This window comes from Oncorhynchus clarkii, chromosome 12 (assembly GCF_045791955.1).
Source record: "Oncorhynchus clarkii lewisi isolate Uvic-CL-2024 chromosome 12, UVic_Ocla_1.0, whole genome shotgun sequence".
Taxonomy (NCBI): domain Eukaryota; kingdom Metazoa; phylum Chordata; class Actinopteri; order Salmoniformes; family Salmonidae; genus Oncorhynchus; species Oncorhynchus clarkii.
Window position 1 is genome coordinate 76,171,493 of NC_092158.1, and position 21,095 is coordinate 76,192,587.

Here is a 21,095-nt window from a genome sequence, read left to right on the forward strand (position 1 = left end):
CAGATACGCGTGTGAACAAGAGGCACAACTCCAATATAAAGTAGTTTTTTAAAAGTTGACGGAATACCACGTGTGTCCACTTATATCAGTGCATTTGCAACAACCTAACCATTACGAAAGTTAAATTATATCAAATAATCCTCACGTCGCAATTTAGCAAAAAATACTCACTTCGTGGTCTGATTTTCGTGGGACAGATTTTGAGCGAAGTAAACCCTCTCGCTTAGCCTCTTCTTCTCTGTCCATTATTGGGGGCTCGGCGCATCGTACCAGAGTCAGAGGGAGCGCGCTTGACTGAAGCACGCGCCAGGCAGTGATGTGTCGCAGATTTTTAAAACTCAATAAGAGAACCTAAAATACCGCTCAACTATCTAATACTTGCATGTGAGTAAGTGATAAAGACTCCAAGAATAGAACATGGTTGTAGAGTAGGTAAAAATCTTGTTTTAGCCGCTGCAGTGAGTTTGGGGGATTTGTCTTGGAAAGAACGAGAAACATTCCGCGTTCCCTGTTTTGAGCGTGCGACTAGCAGCCTAGGAGCGATGGAACTGTCATCTATAGGCGAACAAGTGTTTGCAGTTGAATCAATAACCAAGAAGAGAGTCAGAAAGGTAAGCAATGTAGCCGTGCTTCCGAATAGAAATGTAGTCTACCTATCATTGGTGTCTTATGGTTTTAACAGCCAATGTTCTACCTGTACTCTTACAGAGTCTATATCAGCCATTACACAAAAGTATTGCTACGCACTTTCCGTAGTTTACGCAATATATTAATATTGTCATTCTGTTGCGTGAAAGCTGCTAATTATAACACGCAAAAAGTTGATAATAGATTCTGCACAGAATGTTGCCTGTTGGCTACATCATTTTGAATAAAGCGATTGTGGAATATTTTCGTTTTCCTTGGTTTGTGTATGTTGTATGTTCTGAATATAGACTACCTCAAGTAGTAAAATGTAGAAGGGGTGTGTTTACCAAAATCGGGTCTCCATCGTGGGGTATCACTGGTGGGATTGTCCGCGCGGCCAATGTGTGTGAGCTACGCAGTTTTTTTGTACGTTACGCCAACAGGAGGAGAACAGAGGACGGGATGATGGATTGGGGTATCTGCGTGAGAACAAAAACTGCTGCGTAATGTTACACCTCGCATGATCCATTCAATATAGTCCTATTATGTTGTTGTAGTATGATCATCACAATGAGCCTATGTGTTTGTTTTTTTATGGTATGAATCTTACTATTCATTTACTTATGCTTTAATGTGGTAAAGTTGGTTTGAAAATTGAAGATTATAATACAGTAATGTTTCATTCTATGTATTGAGTATTCTATACACGCACGCCGTACAATTATATTTTGTCAATGGGTGGTCCAAAGCGGAGACCTTCGATGTGCAGCACGTTGCGCAATACAAGTTGTTTACATGTAAAGTCCTACCTATTTCCATCGCTTTTTGACGTTCAATAAAACTATTTTACATAAAAACCCATCCATGTGCGATCACGTCATCACAATAGTAGAGTTCGAGGCCTTTACATTGACGTCATCTCGTACAATCTCCATTTGAAAATTAAAAATTACCCCAATGATCTCGACACCGACCCTTTAAAGCGACAGTCATCTTTGTATGCTCCATGAACTACCGTGCAAAGAGTACTAATTGTGTTATTTGCTCTCTTGCTAAATGTGCCTTTCTCTTTTGCTTCTTAGGGTAATGTGGAATACTTATTGAAGTGGCAGGGATGGCCACCAAAGTAAGTATTCTTCTTATTAATTAGTGAATGCATTACAAATGTTTATGAGTCATGTATGTATGACTGATATTTTATCCTCCCACTGACCTGGGTACATATAGTGCCATCAGAAATTATTTACACCCATTGACTTTTTCCATATTTTGCTGTGTTACAGCCTGAATTAAAAATTATAAAAAATTGTTCACAATACCCCATAATATCAAAGTAGAATTATATTTTTAGAAAAGTTTACAAATGAATTAAAAATGAAAAGCGCAAATGTATTGTGCCAATAAGTATTCAACCCTTTTGTTATGGCAAGCCTAAATAAGTAAACATTTGCTTTACAAGTCACATAATGAGTTGCTTGGACTCACTCTGTGTGCAATAATAGTGTTGAACATTATTTTTTTTATTACTACCTCATCTTTGTACTGCACACATACAGTTAGTTATCTGTAAGGTCCCTCCGGTGAGCAGTGAATGTCAAACACAGATTAAACCACAAAGACCAGGGAAGTTTTCCAATGCCTCGCCAAGAAGGGCCCCTATTGGTAGATGGGTAAAAATAAATGTAGGTGTCCTTCCTAACTTAGTTGTTGGAGAGGAAGGAAACCGCTCAGGGATTTCACCATGATGCCAATGGTGACTTTAAAACATTTTAATGGCTGTGATAGGAGAACTAAGGATGGATCCACAACGTTGTAGTTACTCCACAATACTAACCTAATTGACAGAGTGAAAAGAAGGAAGCCTGTACAGAATAAAAAATATTCCATAACATGCATCCTGTTTGCAACAAGGCACTAAAGTAACACTGCAAAAAATGTGGCAAAGCAATTCACTTTTTGTCTGGAATACGAAGTGTTATATTTGGGAAAAATCCAATACAACACATTAATGAATACAACTCTCCTAATTTCAAGCATAGTGGTGGCTGCATCATGTTATGTGTATGCTTGTAATCGTTAAGGACTGGGGAGTTTTTCAGGATTAAAAAAATGGAATGGAGCTAAGCACATGCAAAATCCTTGAGGAAAAGCTGGTTCAGTCTGCTTTCCACCAGACACTGGGAGATGAATTCACCTTTCAGCAAGACAATAACCTAAAACACAAGGCCAGTGGCCTTAAGTTTTGACTTAAATCTATTGCAAGATCTGAAAATGGTTGTCTAGCAATGATCAATAACCAATTTAACAGAATTTAAATAATTTTGAAAACAATAATGGGCAAATTTTGCATAATCCAGGTGTGGAAAGAGACTTACCCAGAAAGAATCACAGCTGAAATCGCTGCCAAAGGTGATTCTAACATGTATTGACTCAGGGGATTGAATACCTATGTAAATTAAAATGTCTAAAAACATGTTTTGTAGGGTATTGTGTGTAGATGGGTGAGAAAATATATTTAATCCATTTTGAATTCAGGCTGTAACACAACAAAATGTGGAATAAGTCAACGGGTGTGAATACTTTCTGAAGGCACTGTAATGTTCCCTCTGCTTCTGATGTCTTAGTAAAAACCTCATATCATTGGTTAGAGTGCATCTTATATTTAACACCCCTAATTCCGATTTCCTTAATCAAGGAAGTACACTGACAGGAGAACTGGCAACCACCGTACGCCATTTGGTGCATTTTCGTAATGTGAAGAGTCCGTCCAGATCCAGCGTTAATCCGATTCCGCACGCATCTAAAACTGAAGGGTACCCTTGTTTACCAACACTTTCAATAGAAATAGAGGGGTATACTACGACGCTAGCTAGATCTACTCAGGATTTTCCAAAGCTAGCTAGCTTCACTAAGCTTCACATTCCAGCTCAGGCTTCATCCATGTTACGACCATGCATTTAGATTCTTCAGCTGCCGCTAACTCCAGCCAGGTTTGTAACTGCGCTTGCATGTCGCACGTGACTAGTCGAACGCCAAAATTTTCATTGATAAAATGCTGAAACAGGAATCCATCAGCAAGTCTGTGCCACATTTGACGTTTTTGCTGAAATTAAAGAACTTATCCTGCAAATTCAGCAGGCTATGGTGTGAAATAGGTTATTAGAAGTGGTGTCTTTTATTACACAATTGTTAATGCTGTCTTTGTGTGCACAAGCACCTTTTTTCCCCCCACACCTATCAATAAAATTATTGTATTAAGTCATGTGAAAATTGTACTGTGTGTGACGTTTCAAATTCTCACTACACATTACTAAATGTGTAGTGAGATACTGTAGGGTATTTGAATATTATTAACACAATAAAAAAAAATAATCAGTCCTCTTAAATGGTTTCGGCGAATGAAGAGGATGATGACTTGCTCTTTGCGAGAGGGAGGGAATCTGATTTGATTGGTCCTCAACTCTCAGCTCAAGCACTTAATTTAGGATAAAGTGAAGTTAGCCTGCCCCAGAGCAGGTTAGAGCTAAAGTATTCGTTGCCATATAAATTTACCTGGCTAAAAGGTGAGCCAACAGTTATCGAGAGTTGAACTCAGAATTGACCAAAGTTAGCTCGCTAACTCCTCTATCCCGCTTAGCAGTATACCCCTCAGGAGTCAAGACAAGTGGGGAAACCATAACAAATTCCAGAACGACTCACTTGCGCAATAGAGGTTGACATTTAAATGTGTCTGGTGATTGATTTGGTGTATTTGTAATGATATCTATTGACAATTTACAATCTGCCAGGGTTTTAAAAGGTAAGGTATAACCGCTAGCAGTCGCTATACATAAATTCATTGAAAGTTCACATATGATTCTATAACAACTCCTGTCATTGTACCTCCTTGCCTTATTCAAGGGATCATGCCATGATGATCCTGCATAAACAGTGCTTATAGAGCGTGATTGTTTTACAGGTATAGCACCTGGGAACCAGAGGACCACATACTGGACCCACGCCTGGTGCTGGCTTATGAAGAGAAGTGAGTAGTGCTGTTAGTATGAATACTGCATACTACTTTTGCTCCAGCCATTGCAATTTCATATTCTCTGTGTCTTATCAGGGAGGAGAAGGACCGAGCCCTGGCATACCGCAGGAAAGGACTCAGACCACGGAGACTCGTCTTGCGGGTACAGCGCTTACCTTTCTCCTTGTCCAGAACATCCACTTTCTTAATCCATTTTTATGTCCCTTACATTAACATAGCAATTACAAAAATGACTAAACTTAACTTAATATACTTTTATCTTAAGCCTGCGTCACACAAAGCAATTTATGTGTCATCTCAAGTAACTTTGCTGATACATGAAGCAGTTCAAACGCAATTGAAATTGCATGCAATGTCCAATCTTGTCATCACGGTTGCATAAATTATTTGATAATCCAAATGTTTACTAATTGTAAGAACATCGATATACAGTGCATTCGTAAAGTATTCAGATCCCTTGACTTTTTCAACATTTTGTTACGTTACAGCCTTATTCTAAAATTGATTAAATAAAAACATTTCCTAATCAATCTAAACACATACCCCATAATGACAAAGCGAAAACAGGTTTTTAGAAATGTTTGCAAATGTAATAAAAAACAGATACCTTATTTACGTACAGTGCCTTGCGAAAGTATTCGGCCCCCTTGAACTTTGCGACCTTTTGCCACATTTCAGGCTTCAAACATAAAGATATAAAACTGTATTTTTTTTGTGAAGAATCAACAACAAGTGGGACACAATCATGAAGTGGAACGACATTTATTGGATATTTCAAACTTTTTTAACAATTCAAAAACTGAAAAATTGGGCGTGCAAAATTATTCAGCCCCTTTACTTTCAGTGCAGCAAACTCTCCAGAAGTTCAGTGAGGATCTCTGAATGATCCAATGTTGACCTAAATGACTAATGATGATAAATACAATCCACCTGTGTGTAATCAAGTCTCCGTATAAATGCACCTGCACTGTGATAGTCTCAGAGGTCCGTTAAAAGCGCAGAGAGCATCATGAAGAACAAGGAACACACCAGGCAGGTCCGAGATACTGTTGTGAAGACGTTTAAAGCCGGATTTGGATACAAAAAGATTTCCCAAGCTTTAAACATCCCAAGGAGCACTGTGCAAGCAATAATATTGAAATGGAAGGAGTATCAGACCACTGCAAATCTACCAAGACCTGGCCGTCCCTCTAAACTTTCAGCTCATACAAGGAGAAGACTGATCAGAGATGCAGCCAAGAGGCCCATGATCACTCTGGATGAACTGCAGAGATCTACAGCTGAGGTGGGAGACTCTGTCCATAGGACAACAATCAGTCGTATATTGCACAAATCTGGCCTTTATGGAAGAGTGTCAAGAAGAAAGCCATTTCTTAAAGATATCCATAAAAAGTGTCGTTTAAAGTTTGCCACAAGCCACCTGGGAGACACACCAAACATGTGGAAGAAGGTGCTCTGGTCAGATTAAACCAAAATTGAACTTTTTGGCAACAATGCAAAACGTTATGTTTGGCGTAAAAGCAACACAGCTCATCACCCTGAACACACCATGCCCACTGTCAAACATGGTGGTGGCAGCATCATGGTTTGGGCCTGCTTTTCTTCAGCAGGGACAGGGAAGATGGTTAAAATTGATGGGAAGATGGATGGAGCCAAATACAGGACCATTCTGGAAGAAAACCTGATGGAGTCTGCAAAAGACCTGAGACTGGGACGGAGATTTGTCTTCCAACAAGACAATGATCCAAAACATAAAGCAAAATCTACAATGGAATGGTTCAAAAATAAACATATCCAGGTGTTAGAATGGCCAAGTCAAAGTCCAGACCTGAATCCAATCGAGAATCTGTGGAAAGAACTGAAAACTGCTGTTCACAAATGCTCTCCATCCAACCTCACTGAGCTCGAGCTGTTTTGCAAGGAGGAATGGGAAAAAAATTCAGTCTCTCGATGTGCAAAACTGATAGAGACATACCCCAAGCGACTTACAGCTGTAATCACAGCAAAAGGTGGCGCTACAAAGTATTAACTTAAGGGGGCTGAATAATTTTGCACGCCCAATTTTTCAGTTTTTGATTTGTTAAAAAAGTTTGAAATATCCAATAAATGTCGTTCCACTTCATGATTGTGTCCCACTTGTTGTTGATTCTTCACAAAAAAATACAGTTTTATATCTTTATGTTTGAAGCCTGAAATGTGGCAAAAGGTCGCAAAGTTCAAGGGGGCCGAATACTTTCGCAAGGCACTGTAAGTATTCAGACCCTTTGCTATGAGACTAGACATTTTGCTCAGGTGCATCCTGTTTCCATTGATCATCCGTGAGAGGTTTCTACAACTTGATTGGAGTCCACCTGTGGTAAATTCAATTGATGGGATATGATTTGGAAAGGCACACACCTTGGAAAGGTCCCACAGTTGACAGTGCATGTCAGAGCAAAAACCAAGCCATGAGGCAAAGTTCTGGAGAAGGGTACACAAAAAAATGTCTGCAGCATTGAAGGTCCCCAAGAACACAGTGGCTTCCATTATTCTTAAATGGAAGAAGTTGGAACCACCAAGACTCTTCCTCGAGCTGGCCGCAAGGCCAAACTCAGCAATCGGGGGAGAAGGTCCTTGGTCAGAGAGGTGACCAAGAAGCCGATGGTCACTCTGACAGAGCTCCAGAGTTCCTCTGTGGAGATGGGAGAACCTTACAGAAGGACAACCATCTCTGCAGCACAATCAGGCCTTTATGGTAGAGTGGCCAGATGGAAGCCACTCCTCAGTAAATGGCACAACAGCCCACTTGGAGTTTGCCAAAAGGCACCTAAAGGACTTTCAGACCATGAGAAGCAAGATTCTCTGGTCTGATGAAACCAAGATTGAACTCTTTGGCCTGAATTCCAAGCGTCACGTCTGGAGGAAACCTGGCACCATCCCTACGGTGAAGCATGGATGTGGCAGCATCATGCTGTGGGGATGTTTTTCAGTGACTGTGGGGATGTTTTTCAGTGTAGCGACTCTCCCCATCCAACCTGACAGAGCTTGAGAGGATCTGCAGAGAAGAATGGGAGAAACTCCCCAAATACAGGTGTGCCAAGCTTGTAGTGCCATACCCAAGAAGACTTGAGGCTGTAATCGCTGCCAAATTAAAGGATCTGAATACTTATGCAAATGTTATATTCCCAAAAACCTGTTTTTGCTTTCTCATTATGGTGTATTGTGTGTAGATTGATAAGGGGGAAAAAACGATTTAATACATTTTAGAATAACGCTGTAACGTAACAAAATGTGGAAAAAGTCAAAAGGTCTGAATACTTTCTGAATGCACTGTATATTTACAGCCCTCTTTTCCCCAATAAAACAAAATGTGCAGCGTTGATTCAAAGTCTCTGAGGTGACCAGGACATGGGTGTGTCCTAACAGGGTGAGGAGACAAAGTAGCCAGTGGTGGTTGTAGTTCTGGGGCAGCCACCATAAACAATCACATACAGCAAGTTTTACCATCCAGGGGTTCCTCTTGTTTGCCATAAATGGCATATTTTCTTTATAGGTATGTTGGAATTACTGCACAGTTTTCCAGACCAATGCATATGTCACCCCAGCATGAGAGCTCTTTCTTTACGATTCCGCCCATTTCAGGTGTCACATGGGCTGGCCAGCCATGGTTGGTAGCTAAATAGGTATGAGGGCAATGCTCTCCATTAATTTCCAGACAGCATGTTGGCTGTTGAATGGCCTCCTGACATGAGGCAGTCCAGTTCCATGGTGTCTCTGTCTCTAGTAACTGCCTGAGAAGAGGACGGATGGTGGAGTGGGCCTATCAGTGCAATTCCTATGACATGCCCACTAAGTTGATGGCATTTCTTGTCAATGAGTGTCAGGTTGTGTTGGCTCATTGTAGTGAACCTTATGCGCTTGTGACGTGTGGTTGCATGCTCCCCATACACCATAATGTCAAAAAGTCAACATATACGGCAACTCCGGGGCAGACAGCCAGGATGGTTGACATGATTGTCTGGAAGAAGCAGCTCAACCTGAACAGTATAAGAGTGCACTGGAACATCCCAATGTGCATCACAAATTATTTATTTGTTTATTCTTCAAGCTTTGTCAAGTTGGTTGTTGAATTTTGCTAGACAGCCATTTTCAAGTCTTGCTATAGATTTTCAAGCTGATTTAAGCAAAAACTGAAACTAGGCCAATGAGGAACATTCAGTATTTTCTTGGTAAGGCTCGTCCAAACTGGCATCAAATCACCTCTATCACCTGTGGCTGGATACGCCACTCCGCAGACTGAGGCTATCCTCTCGACAATAGGTCTGCACCTAGATTCAACTGGCCTGGAATGTGCGCTGCTGACAGTGAGCGCAGGTGTGTGTGTGTGTCCCCACAGATGATCCGTGATGCCACTTGTCTGAGCGGACTCCGCCCTGGCGATTGACGTACGTGATCGAGGTTGAGTTGTTGGAATGAATCGGAACGTGATTCATTCCGAAAAAATGTTTTGCCTCTCTCCTGGGGGCAAAATGTAATAGAACCAGCCGAATCGCTTCCAGCTCCAAAACATTTACATAAAGATTTGTGTTCTTCCCACTGACTGTTCGTTATGCGTCCATCGTAAACTTCCCCCCCATCCCTTCAGGGAGGTGTCGGTCTTTATGACAACCTGCAAGACTACTGGACCCAGCTGGACCCCAGCTGAGAGTATCCTTGGGATTTGCCAGCAGGATAGGCTGTGGTGACATTGCCACGTAATGGTTATCATTCGATAACGGTCTCTGTTCGGATGAATGCGTTGGCTTATAAACCATTGTTGGATAGGTCTCATGCGTAATAGGCCAAGTGGTAAAACTGCTGATGCCACAACCATCAGCCCCTGTGAAACCATAACCCGGCAAGCCCTGAAAGTACGGCTCCGGTGGAGTGTGCATGCTGCAGTCAGAATGCACCTCTGTCTGGTGACTGTTAGACGTGAGTGCATAGAGTTCAGTTCCAAGCCTAAGAAGCTTGTCTGTTGGTGAAGAGTGAGAGAACTCTTTTCACAGTTTATCAGGAAAACCAGATTGTGGATATGATTTATCACTATCCTGGTGTGTGTCTCGACCAATTCTCTCGACTTCGCTATTATAAGACAGTCGTCTAGATAGCACAATATCCGTATCCTGTCTGTCTGACTACTTTGAATAGACAGCGGTGTGTTAACATGCGAAAGGTTTTTGTAATGATTTATTCAACACCCTCAAATCTAAGATCAGTCTCATGCCACTGTCTTTCTTGGCACACGAAAATATGGCTGATAATGATCCGTAATTTTGTCTGCTTCCATAACTGGGCGAATAGCTCCTTTTCCTACAAGGTTATTTCCTGTTCTAGAATAGGGGCCGCTTGAGCTGAAACTGTCGTGGGCGTGACACCAGCAAACTGCAACGCGTAACCCTTCCAAATTGTATTCATTACCCAAGGGGAAGCTGTGCATTCATGTTTCCATACACTCAGTCTGCTGGACAGGGCAGGGCTGTCATTTGATTTGGAATAGCTAACTGGGCTACAGGCAGAGGCTGCTGTGCAGTTTGACGACTTATATTTTTGACTGTTTAGCCAAGTCACAGGCAGAGGCTGCTGTATGACTGGAATTAAACTGTGTGTCTCTGTGAAACCTAACTGTCCCAGCCCTATGTTTTGCCTTGTGCTCATGGAATCTTTGTCTAAGGCCATGGCGCTCATAAGAACGAGTGGAAAGGAGAATGGATGGGAGACACAGGAGTGTGTACACTTAGTGTGCGCTGGAGGGATGTGTGGAAGTGTGTGTCTTGTGTGCACATATACCGGGCGGCTTTTGCTGGCAGTCCGCAATGTGTAGCTAGTCTTCTCTTTCATGTTGCTACCAGGCGTGGAGCAGGATTCTCTGACTGTAGAATACAACACGAAGTCCCTCACAGGAAGGCTCACAGGCCCTCAGTGGTTTATCCACTCTGTACGCCTGGGCAGCGTGCTGTTGCTGAGGGCGGAAAGGATTGCAGTTCTAGCCTCTCGCACCAGCGTGGGACACCTCAGGCGTCTGAGTGGGTCTGTCCTGGGCCTGGGAAGCACTCACAGAGCAATGGCGAGCCTCCCCTGTCTTGGCGAAGGCTGGTTGGGATGGGGCAGGGAAAGGAGCCCGGGGCCTGAGTGGCATGATAGCCTTGAAGGCTGCAGAGCCCTTCTGTTGCTGCTCAAACTTGTGTGTGATGGTCTCCACGATAGGCCTGAATAGCCCATATACTGTGACAGGAGCATTCAGCAGCACGTTCTTCTCCCTTTCTGACGTTTGGGTGAGGTTGAGCCACAAGTGACGGTGTATCATGACCAAGAATCCTATGATTCTGCCCGTGTTCTGGGCAGCACACCTCGTCATGTGTAGAGTGAAGTCTGTCGCCTTCTTGAGCTCAACGTACATCTCTGGAGTAGCCTGCCGTTCCATGTCCTGGAGGAGCTGGGCCCGGTAGGCCTGGAGGATGGCCATGGTGTTCAACATGGCTGCTGACTTGGCCGGCTGCCTTGTAAGACTTCTCCGCCAGGGAAGCGATAATACGTCATAGTCTGGATGATAGCTGCGGCTTCACTGCCGCAGAGGCTACTGAGAGGTGTGAGGCTACAGTGCCTTGCGAAAGTATTCGGCCCCCTTGAACTTTGGGACCTTTTGCCACATTTCAGGCTTCAAACATAAAGATATAAAACTGTATTTTTTTGTGAAGAATCAACAACAAGTGGGACACAATCATGAAGTGGAACGACATTTATTGGATATTTCAAACTTTTTTAACAATTCAAAAACTGAAAAATTGGGCGTGCAAAATTATTCAGCCCCTTTACTTTCAGTGCAGCAAACTCTCTCCAGAAGTTCAGTGAGGATCTCTGAATGATCCAATGTTGACCTAAATGACTAATGATGATAAATACAATCCACCTGTGTGTAATCAAGTCTCCGTATAAATGCACCTGCACTGTGATAGTCTCAGAGGTCCGTTAAAAGCGCAGAGAGCATCATGAAGAACAATGAACACACCAGGCAGGTCCGAGATACTGTTGTGAAGAAGTTTAAAGCCGGATTTGGATACAAAAAGATTTCCCAAGCTTTAAACATCCCAAGGACCACTGTGCAAGCGATAATATTGAAATGGAAGGAGTATCAGACCACTGCAAATCTACCAAGACCTGGCCGTCCCTCTAAACTTTCAGCTCATACAAGGAGAAGACTGATCAGAGATGCAGCCAAGAGGCCCATGATCAATCTGGATGAACTGCAGAGATCTACAGCTGAGGTGGGAGACTCTGTCCATAGGACAACAATCAGTCGTATATTGCACAAATCTGGCCTTTATGGAAGAGTGGCAAGAAGAAAGCCATTTCTTAAAGATATCCATAAAAAGTGTTGTTTAAAGTTTGCCACAAGCCACCTGGGAGACACACCAAACATGTGGAAGAAGGTGCTCTGGTCAGATGAAACCAAAATTGAACTTTTTGGCAACAATGCAAAACGTTATGTTTGGCGTAAAAGCAACACAGCTGAACACACCATCCCCACTGTCAAACATGGTGGTGGCAGCATCATGGTTTGGGCCTGCTTTTCTTCAACAGGGACAGGGAAGATGGTTAAAATTGATGGGAAGATGGATGGAGCCAAATACAGGACCATTCTGGAAGAAAACCTGATGGAGTCTGCAAAAGACCTGAGACTGGGACGGAGATTTGTCTTCCAACAAGACAATGATCCAAAACATAAAGCAAAATCTACAATGGAATGGTTCAAAAATAAACATATCCAGGTGTTAGAATGGCCAAGTCAAAGTCCAGACCTGAATCCAATCGAGAATCTGTGGAAAGAACTGAAAACTGCTGTTCACAAATGCTCTCCATCCAACCTCACTGAGCTCGAGCTGTTTTGCAAGGAGGAATGGGAAAAAATGTCAGTCTCTCGATGTGCAAAACTGATAGAGACATACCCCAAGCGACTTACAGCTGTAATCGCAGCAAAAGGTGGCGCTACAAAGTATTAACTTAAGGGGGCTGAATAATTTTGCACGCCCAATTTTTCAGTTTTTGATTTGTTAAAAAAGTGTGAAATATCCAATAAATGTCGTTCCACTTCATGATTGTGTCCCACTTGTTGTTTATTCTTCACAAAAAAATACAGTTTTATATCTTTATGTTTGAAGCCTGAAATGTGGCAAAAGGTCGCAAAGTTCAAGGGGGCCGAATACTTTCGCAAGGCACTGTATGGTTTCTTTGAGCAGGGGCATGGACAGATACCCCAGCTTGGGCTCTGTCGATCCTGGACCATGAGTTGAAGCTCTGGATGGAAGAGCGTGTCTGTTGTGGCTTCTCCCAGGATCGCCTCACCTCATTCCTGACATCTGAGAACAGGGGAGGGTCTAGGGCGGGGCTGGGTATCTGGCCAGAGACTGGGTGACTGACTGTGGGAAGTAAGCCCCTGCCAACATGGTTTCAGGGGCTGGTTGTGGATAGGCCTAGCTTAGTCCTAGCTTAGTCAAAGCCCTGCCCAGGACCTCCATGAACTCCTTGTTGTAAGGGTCCTTGTCAGAGATCGGAGGGGCAGCCGGCGTCTCCTCATTGTCCTCTTCCTCTATGTCTCTTCCTCACTCTGAGCCCTTTCATCTGAGCCAGGATCTCCATAGGCGTCCCATTGGCTGGCATGGAAGTCTCTCAGCTCCCGGTGTGCCGCATCCTCGAAATAAGCAGCAGGTTCGGGAAGGGCAGAGGTGTGGAGACTGTTGAGTATTGGAGAGCTACACCTCACCTCCTCGTCTGTAGGCTCCCGGGAGCTATACGGAACGAGCTGTGTGGTGGAGAGCTAGAGACCAGCTGCACTTGATGATGGAGGGAAGACAGAGGAACCCCGGAGCAGTGGATACATAAGAAGGGGTCCGTAAGAGCCAGCTCCGTGCTCTGGTCCAAGCCATCGGGCGCAGTCTCTGTGACGTCCCTCCCCGACATGTGTGCCTTGCACTTGAAGCACTATTTTATCCCGGGAGGGAACGACGATCTCTGCCTGAGGAGAAAAAATAATTGAAAAACCTGATGGAATCCCTCTGGTACCTTCACTCAAAGCTTACGAACACTCTTTGAGTGTTTTTGGTCTCCTGCAAGTGCGACGCATTCGCTAGCTAGCTAGAAGGACCACTAGCAAAGAGTGGCTAGCAAGCTAGCTGACTCAGGCTACTAAACGGACAAACGGACCGATGTTGAAAGAATCTAAAGAAAAATATATATATACAGTACCAGTCAAAAGTTTGGACATACCTACTCATTCAAGGGCTTTTCTTTATTTTGACTATTTTCTACATTGTAGAATAATAGTGAAGACATCAAAACTATGACATAACACATATGGAATCATGTAGCAACCAACAAAGTGTTAAACAAATCAAAATATATTTTTGATTCTTCAAAGTAGCCACCCTTTGCCTTGATGACAGCTTTGCACACTCTTGTTATTCTCTCCACCAGCTTCACCTGGAATGCTTTTCCAACAGTCTTGAAGGATTTCCCACATATGCTGAGCACTTGTTGGCTGCTTTTCCGTCACTCTGCAGTCCAACTCATCCCAAGCCATCTCAATTGGGTTGAGGTTGGTTGATTGTGGAGACCAGGTCATCTGATGCAGCCCTCCAGCACTCTCCTTCTTGGTCAAATAGCCCTTACACAGCCTGGAGGTGTGTTGGGTCATTGTCCTGTTGAAAAACAAATCATAGTTCCACTAAGCGCAAACCAGATGGGATGGCGTATCGCTGCAGAATGCTGTGGTAGCCATGCTAGTTAAGTGTGCCTTGAATTCTAAATAAATCACAGACAGTGTCACCAGCAAAGAACCATCACACCACCTCCTCCATGCTTCACAGTGGGCACCACACATGTGGAGATCATCCGTTCACCTACTCTGCGTCTCACAAAGCCATGGCGGTTGGAACAAAACATTTGTACTCATCAGGCCAAAGTACAGATTTCCACTTGTCTAATGTCCATTGATCGTGTTTCTTTACCCAAGCAAGTCTCTTCTTATTGGTGTCCTTTAGTAGTGGTTTCTTTGCAGCAATTCACCGATGAAGGCCTGATCCACACAGTCTCTTCTGAACAGTTGATGTTGACATGTCTGTTACTTGAAACATTTATTTGGGCTGCAATCTGAGGTGCAGTTAACTCTAATGACCTTATCCTCCTGTGACGGTCCTCATGAGAGCCAGTTTCATCATAGCGCTTGATGGTTTTTGTAATTGCACTTGAAGAAACTTTCAATGTTCTTGAAATGTTCCGCATTGACTGACCTTCATGTCTTGAAGTAATGATGGACTGTCATTTCTGCTTGCTTATTTGAGCTGTTCTTTACATAAAATGGACTTGGTCTTTTAGCAAATAGGGCTGTCATATGTATACCACCCCTACCTTGTCACAACACAAATGATTGGAAAGAAATTCCATAAATTAACTTCTAACAAGGCACACCTGTTAATTGAAATGCATTCCAGGTGACAACCCCATGAAGCTGGTTGAGAGAATGCCAAGAGTGTGCAAAACTGTTATCACGGCAAAGGGTGGATACTTTGAGGAATCTGAAATATAAAATATATTTTAATTTCTTTAACACATTTTTGTTTACTATATGATTCCATATGTGTTATTTCATAGTTTTGATGTCTTCACTATTATTCTACAATGTAGAAAATAGTAAAAATAAAGAAAAATTCTTGAATGAGTAGGTGTGCCCAAACATTTGACTGGTACTGTATGTTCTTCGCCATTTGGTCGAAGTTGTAGGCCGTCTGAAATTGCTCAGTTTAGACAAAATAAGTACAGATGAATTTACAGATGATAAGAATAGTGGCTTTGATAAACAACAGTGGCTGAATAAAGCAAGAGTGACACTCTCCGACAGGGCAGTGCATATTATACCCTTGTGGGAGGGGCCAATCACTGCCTGCCGTGGCAAAGACAGGACTTCGGTGGTTTCATAGTTGAATATGATTCAGTGGTGCTGTCTTACTACTTATAGCATAGTAAGAACTCGATTTCAAGATTAAGTAAAACTCAAACTGTTTTACATTCACCATTGGCCTCATGGTGAAATCCCTGAGCGGTTTCCTTCCCCTCCGGCAACTGAGTTAGGAAGGACTACTCTTCTCTTTGTAGTGACTGGGTGTGTTGATACACCATTCACAATTTTTACCCATCTACCAATAGGTGCCCTTATTTGCGAGGCATTGGAAAACATAATTGGTCTTTGTGGTTGAATCGTTGTTTGAAATTGGATTTGGAGGCAAATCTAGGGGGGCTCCCTAACGTAATTGCAAGAGTAGGGTCTAGTTTCATTCCTCATTCATAGTTGATATTTCCGCCTATTGTACCTGTGATATTTCCTAAATGCTTTAAGATGTCCTAATGTTTTTTTTGTATGTAGGGCAGATAATTGACTGCTCATATTCCAAATGTTAGCAATACCAGAGCTTGCAATATTGGATTAAATGAGTTTATGTGGCCCACCACCCCTATAATACCTAGGTGTCTGGTTAGACTGTAAACTCTCCTTCCAGACTCACATCAAGCATCTCCAATCCAAAATTAAATCTAGAATCGGCTTCCTATTTCGCAAGCAAAGCATCCTTCATTCATGCTGCCAAACATACCCTTGTAAAACTGACTATCCTACCGATCCTTGACTTCGGCGACGTAATTTACAAAATATTTTCCAACACTCTACTCAGCAAATTGGATACAGTCTATCACAGTGCCATCTGTTTTGTCACCACAGCCCTATGTACTACCCACCTGTATGCTCTCGTTGGCTGGCCCATATTCGTCGCCAAACCCATTGGCTCCAGGTCATCTATAAGTCTTTGCCAGGTAAAGCCCCGCCTTATCTCAGCTCACTGGTCACCATAGCAGCACACACCCGTAGCACACTCTCCAGCAGGTATATTTCACTGGTCACCCCCAAAGCCAACTCCCCCTTTGGCTGCCTTTCCTTCCAGTTCTCTGCTGCCAACGACTGGAACGAATTGCAAAAATCACTGAAGCTGGAGACTCATATCCTCCTCACTAACTTTAAGCATCAGCTGTCAGAGCAGCTTGCAGATTATTGCACCTGTACATAGCCCATCTTTAAATAGCCCACCCAACTACCTCATACCCATATTTTATTTATTTTTTGCTCCTTTGCACCCCAGTATCTCTACTTGCACATTCATCTTCTGCACAGCTATCACTCTAGTGTTTAATTGCAAAATTGTAATTATTTTGCCATTATGGCCTATTTATTGCCTTACCTCCCTAATCTTACTTCATTTGCACACACTATATAGACTTCTATTGTGTTATTGACTGTACGTTTGTTTATTCCATGTATAACTGTGTTGTTTGTGTCGCACTGCTTTGCTTTATCTTGGGCAGCTCGCAGTTGTAAATTAGAACTTGTTCTCAACTGGCCTACCTGGTTAAATAAAGGTGAAATAAAAAATAAATAAAAACATTTGGGGAAATTCTCCCATTCTTCTCTGCAGATCCTCTCAAGCTCTGTCAGGTTGGATGTGGAGCATTGCTACACAGCTATTTTCAGGTCTCTCCAGAGATGTTCGATCGGGTTCAAGTCCCGGCTCTGGCTGAGACATTGAGACTTGTCCCGAAGCCAATCCTGAGTTGTCTTGGCTGTGTGCTTAAGGTCGTTGTCCTGTTGGAAGATGAACGTTTGCCCAAGTCTGAGGTCCTGACTGTTCTGTTTTCATCAAGGATATATCTGTGCTCCATTCATCTTTCCCTTGAACCTGACTAGTCTCCCAGACCCTGCCACAGAAAAACTTTGCCACAGCATGATGCTACCACCATGCTTCACCGTAGGGATGGTGCCAGGTTTCCTCCAGACGTGACGCTTGGCATTCAGGCCAAAGAGTTCAATTTTGGTTTCATCAGACCAGAGAATCTTGTTTCCCATGGTCTGAGAGTCTTTAGGTGCCTTTTGGCAAACTTCAAGTGGGCTTACATGTGCCTTTTACTGAGGATGGTTGTCCTTCCGAAAGGTTCTCCCATCTCCACAGAGGAACGCTAGAGCTCTGTCAGAGTAACTATCTGGTTCTTGGTCACCTCTCTGACCAAGGACCTTCTCCCCCGATTGCTCAGTTTGGCCAGGCGGCCAGCTCTAGAAAGAGTCTTGGTGGTTCTAAACTTCTTCCATTTAAGAATGATGGAGGCCACTGTGTTCTTGGGGACCTTCAATTTTGGTACCCTTCCCCAGATCTGTTCCTCGACACAACCCTGTCTCAGAGCTCTACGGACAATTCCTTCTACCTCTTGGCTTGGATTTTGCTCTGACATGCACTGTCAATTCTGGGACCTTTATATAGACAGGTGTGGGCCTTTCCAAATCATGTCCAATCAATTGAATTTACCACAGGTGGACTCCAATGACGTAGAAACATCTCATGGATGATCAATGGAAACAGAATGCACCTGAGCTCAATATCGAGCCTGATAGCAAAGGGTCTGAATACTTTAGCAAATTTTTGCAAATACCATATTTACAAACACCTGTTTTCGCTTTGTCATTATTGGGTATTGTGTGTAGATTGCTGAGGATTTTTTTCTTTCATCCATTTTAGAACAAGGCTGTAACAAAATGTGGAAGAAGTCAAGGGGTCTAAATACTTATCGAAGGCACTGTGTGGGAGACCTTAGAGATATGGAAAAACATGGTTGTGCTTTGTTATACCTCGGGTAGCGGTATCTCGAAGACTAAATCCCTTTTTGAAGATTGGCCATTAACGTACTGGGTTGGAGTTCCAAACGGAACGATATGACCACTCATGTAAACTTTTTTCTGCGCCCTGATTGGACATTGCATACAGTCAGTTGCGGGACAGGATTGATTTCTATCTCTTGCGTTGCAACTAAGTTGCTGGCAACTTTTGGGGTGACACACAGCATCATAAATGCCACTTTGTTGCAATCAACAGAAATTGCGTCCAAATTGCTTCGTGTGACATCGGCTTTAGTCTTCTCTTCTCCTACAGAATATCTATGCCATGGACCTCCGTAGTGCACACAAAGTCCCAGATACCCCTCGTCTGCGCCTCTCCCTTACGCGCTCCATGGGCTCCGAGCTGGACCAGGGCAGTCTGCCATACAGGGCGGGGGAGGGAGGGAGCGTCTACCGCCGCCTGGCAAGACGCAAGAACAAGCAGAGGGTGTCCAAACCTGTGCCTGACAACAATTCCCTCCAACCACTGACCCGCATACAGGACCCCATGGAGCATGAATGGCAAGGCGCAGAGGAGAGACCGGAATCAGAGTTAACAACAGACACACGTGAAAACAGTCAATTCAGTTTGTTTTCTATCAAACATTTAATGAAATATTTGATCATCTATTTTTTATCTCGGTTTGAAGGTCAGGATTGGTCCTATTTGTGGTATATTGATCTAATTTCCTGTCTCTTTCTCTCTTAAGGGCATAGCCGGTCAGAGTGCAGCTCTCCCATGATGGAGCAGGAAGTGGAGGAGCCGACTGACAGAGTGGAGAGTTGTGGTTCCGCACTGGGCTCTGGAGATGAGACATTGGGGGGTGGGGCCTTGTTGAGGGTGACAGGGGCATGGTACAGGTCAGAGGGTAGGACCTCTGAAACTGGACAGGAACAAATAGATAGGACTGACCAATCAGAGAGCTGTGTTTCTGCAGAGGGACCAAAAGACAACATTAGCAATAGGTTGGTGGACAGTGCCACCGAAGTGGAATTGGGGACAGATACCTTGATTGACAAGGTAGAAAGGTTAGGCACAGATAATGTTATTGAGAGGGTAGAGGGGTTGGGGACAGATTATTTTATTGACAGGGTAGAGGAGATGGGGGGACATATTCTGATTGACAGGGATAGCACTTCAGTGGTGGATGTTGGAGATGAAACCGTGGCTGATGGTTCAGTGGTCTGTACCGATGTTGAGGTTGCAGAGGAAGTGGTGGAGAATGACACAAAACAGCAAGGTGAAGAGGTTGTGACACAGTGTCCAGACAGTAGTGGCGCAGAAGTGAATCCTGGCAAAGTGATTGTGACCGATGTGACTATCAACTCTTTGACCGTAACTTTCAAAGAGGCCTTGGCAGCTGAAGGGTTTTTTAAGAGCTGAAGGACAGAGTTCTGAGAGGATTAGAGAACATGTGAGGTTATACATGAAATGCAGCCCATATGTTGAATTTACCACATTGGAACATGTTTAGATAAACAACCACAATATAATTTGTCATTAAAGATGTTTACAAAGCCTATGAAAATAAATTGATACCAATTACTAGGGTTTTGGTGAGGTATTGTACCTTAGAGAATTGGGTGGTAATTTTCACATTGTGTTTGGTTCTGAAAAGAAGATTAGTAAGAGAGGATGAGGGAGAGAGCAGTTGACTCCTGAATGTCATATTTATAACATTACTACTTCTCCAACGTCTCTTATTCCAGGAGGCTCATTTCGGTTGCTCTTTTTTCTAACGCTTTTGTATTGTCGTCTGTCTTCCTCAGTATTAACAGTAAGTTGTGCATGTCCTGTATGTCATGCACACCCTTGTCCTCCATTCGATTTGTTAGTTTGATTTCTATAACAAAGACATAGAAAGGAGAGAAGGAATGCCTGGAGGGATAGAAGTTTAGCATTTCAAGATGAAGGCTGGCTGTGTTGAAGTATTGTTTTTCTTTATTTTACTTCTCAAATTAAAAGAGCCTACCTGAATCTATTTTTGTAAAACCATTTGATAGTCCACCCCTCTTGCTAAGCCTTTGTGCATTTCTAAAGAGGAGATATCAGTTTACACCACTCATTCCCAAATGTGTTTTTTAGGTCTCATTTCATTTACTCCTTTTTCTAACGCTTTTGTATAAAGTCGACTGTCTTCCTCAGTATTTACAGTAAGTTCTGCATGTCTCCTGTCAATCACGCACAGCCTTGTCCTTCATTTCATTTAATATGTTTATTTCTATGACAAAAATAGAAAGGAAAGAAGGAATTCCTAAAAGGATAGAAGTTCAGCATTTCAAGATGAAGGCTGGCTACGTTGAAGTATTGTTTTTACTTCCAGGTAAAACAAAAAAAAAGGCATATTCTTGTATTACCAATTGATAGTCCACCCCTCTCACAAAGCCTTTGTGCATTTCTAAAGAGGAGATATCAGTTTACACCATTGTTGCAGTAGGAAATGTGCAAATTGAAGCAAATGTTCTCAGTTGTATTTATCGCATGTCACATGTAAAAGCTAAATTAAATGTCACGTGTTGAAAAAATGTATCTTTGGTCACAATGACATGTCAAATGTCTTCTCTATACCATATGCCTAGAAATACAGTGTAAAATCTACTTGTGTTTGAGATTCATATAAACAGGATGGATATTACCTCAACATTTTAGCATGGAATAAAACATGTTAGCGGTAA

At 42.9% G+C, this 21,095-nt stretch overlaps 1 protein-coding gene across 7 annotated transcripts; it reads left to right on the forward strand.

The window, feature by feature from the left end:
- The first annotated feature begins 240 nt into the window (after window positions 1-240).
- On the forward strand, window positions 241-21,095 carry LOC139421315 (chromobox protein homolog 8-like). 7 transcript variants are annotated; one of them, XM_071172079.1, is made up of 7 exons: window positions 278-611; window positions 1,710-1,753; window positions 3,323-3,440; window positions 4,586-4,651; window positions 4,733-4,799; window positions 18,694-19,006; window positions 19,130-21,095. In XM_071172079.1, the coding sequence occupies exons 6-7, from the start codon at window positions 18,706-18,708 to the stop codon at window positions 19,801-19,803; spliced, it is 975 nt and encodes a 324-aa protein (XP_071028180.1). In that variant the 5' UTR covers window positions 278-611; window positions 1,710-1,753; window positions 3,323-3,440; window positions 4,586-4,651; window positions 4,733-4,799; window positions 18,694-18,705; the 3' UTR covers window positions 19,804-21,095. The 7 variants fall into 7 exon arrangements, with proteins under 7 accessions (XP_071028174.1, XP_071028175.1, XP_071028176.1 ...); XM_071172073.1 differs by lacking the exon at window positions 3,323-3,440 and having other exon boundaries at window positions 241-611; window positions 18,676-19,006; XM_071172074.1 differs by lacking the exon at window positions 3,323-3,440 and having other exon boundaries at window positions 241-611; window positions 18,676-18,997.

Bases quoted from the DNA above. Each gene is read 5' to 3' on its own strand.
- LOC139421315 (XM_071172073.1), top strand. From the start codon at position 543: ATGGAACTGTCATCTATAGGCGAACAAGTGTTTGCAGTTGAATCAATA. The intron at 4,800-18,675 runs GTACAGCGCTTA...CATCGGCTTTAG, and splicing joins CACGGAGACTCGTCTTGCGG to TCTTCTCTTCTCCTACAGAA. The intron at 19,007-19,129 runs GTTTGTTTTCTA...TTCTCTCTTAAG, and splicing joins ACGTGAAAACAGTCAATTCA to GGCATAGCCGGTCAGAGTGC.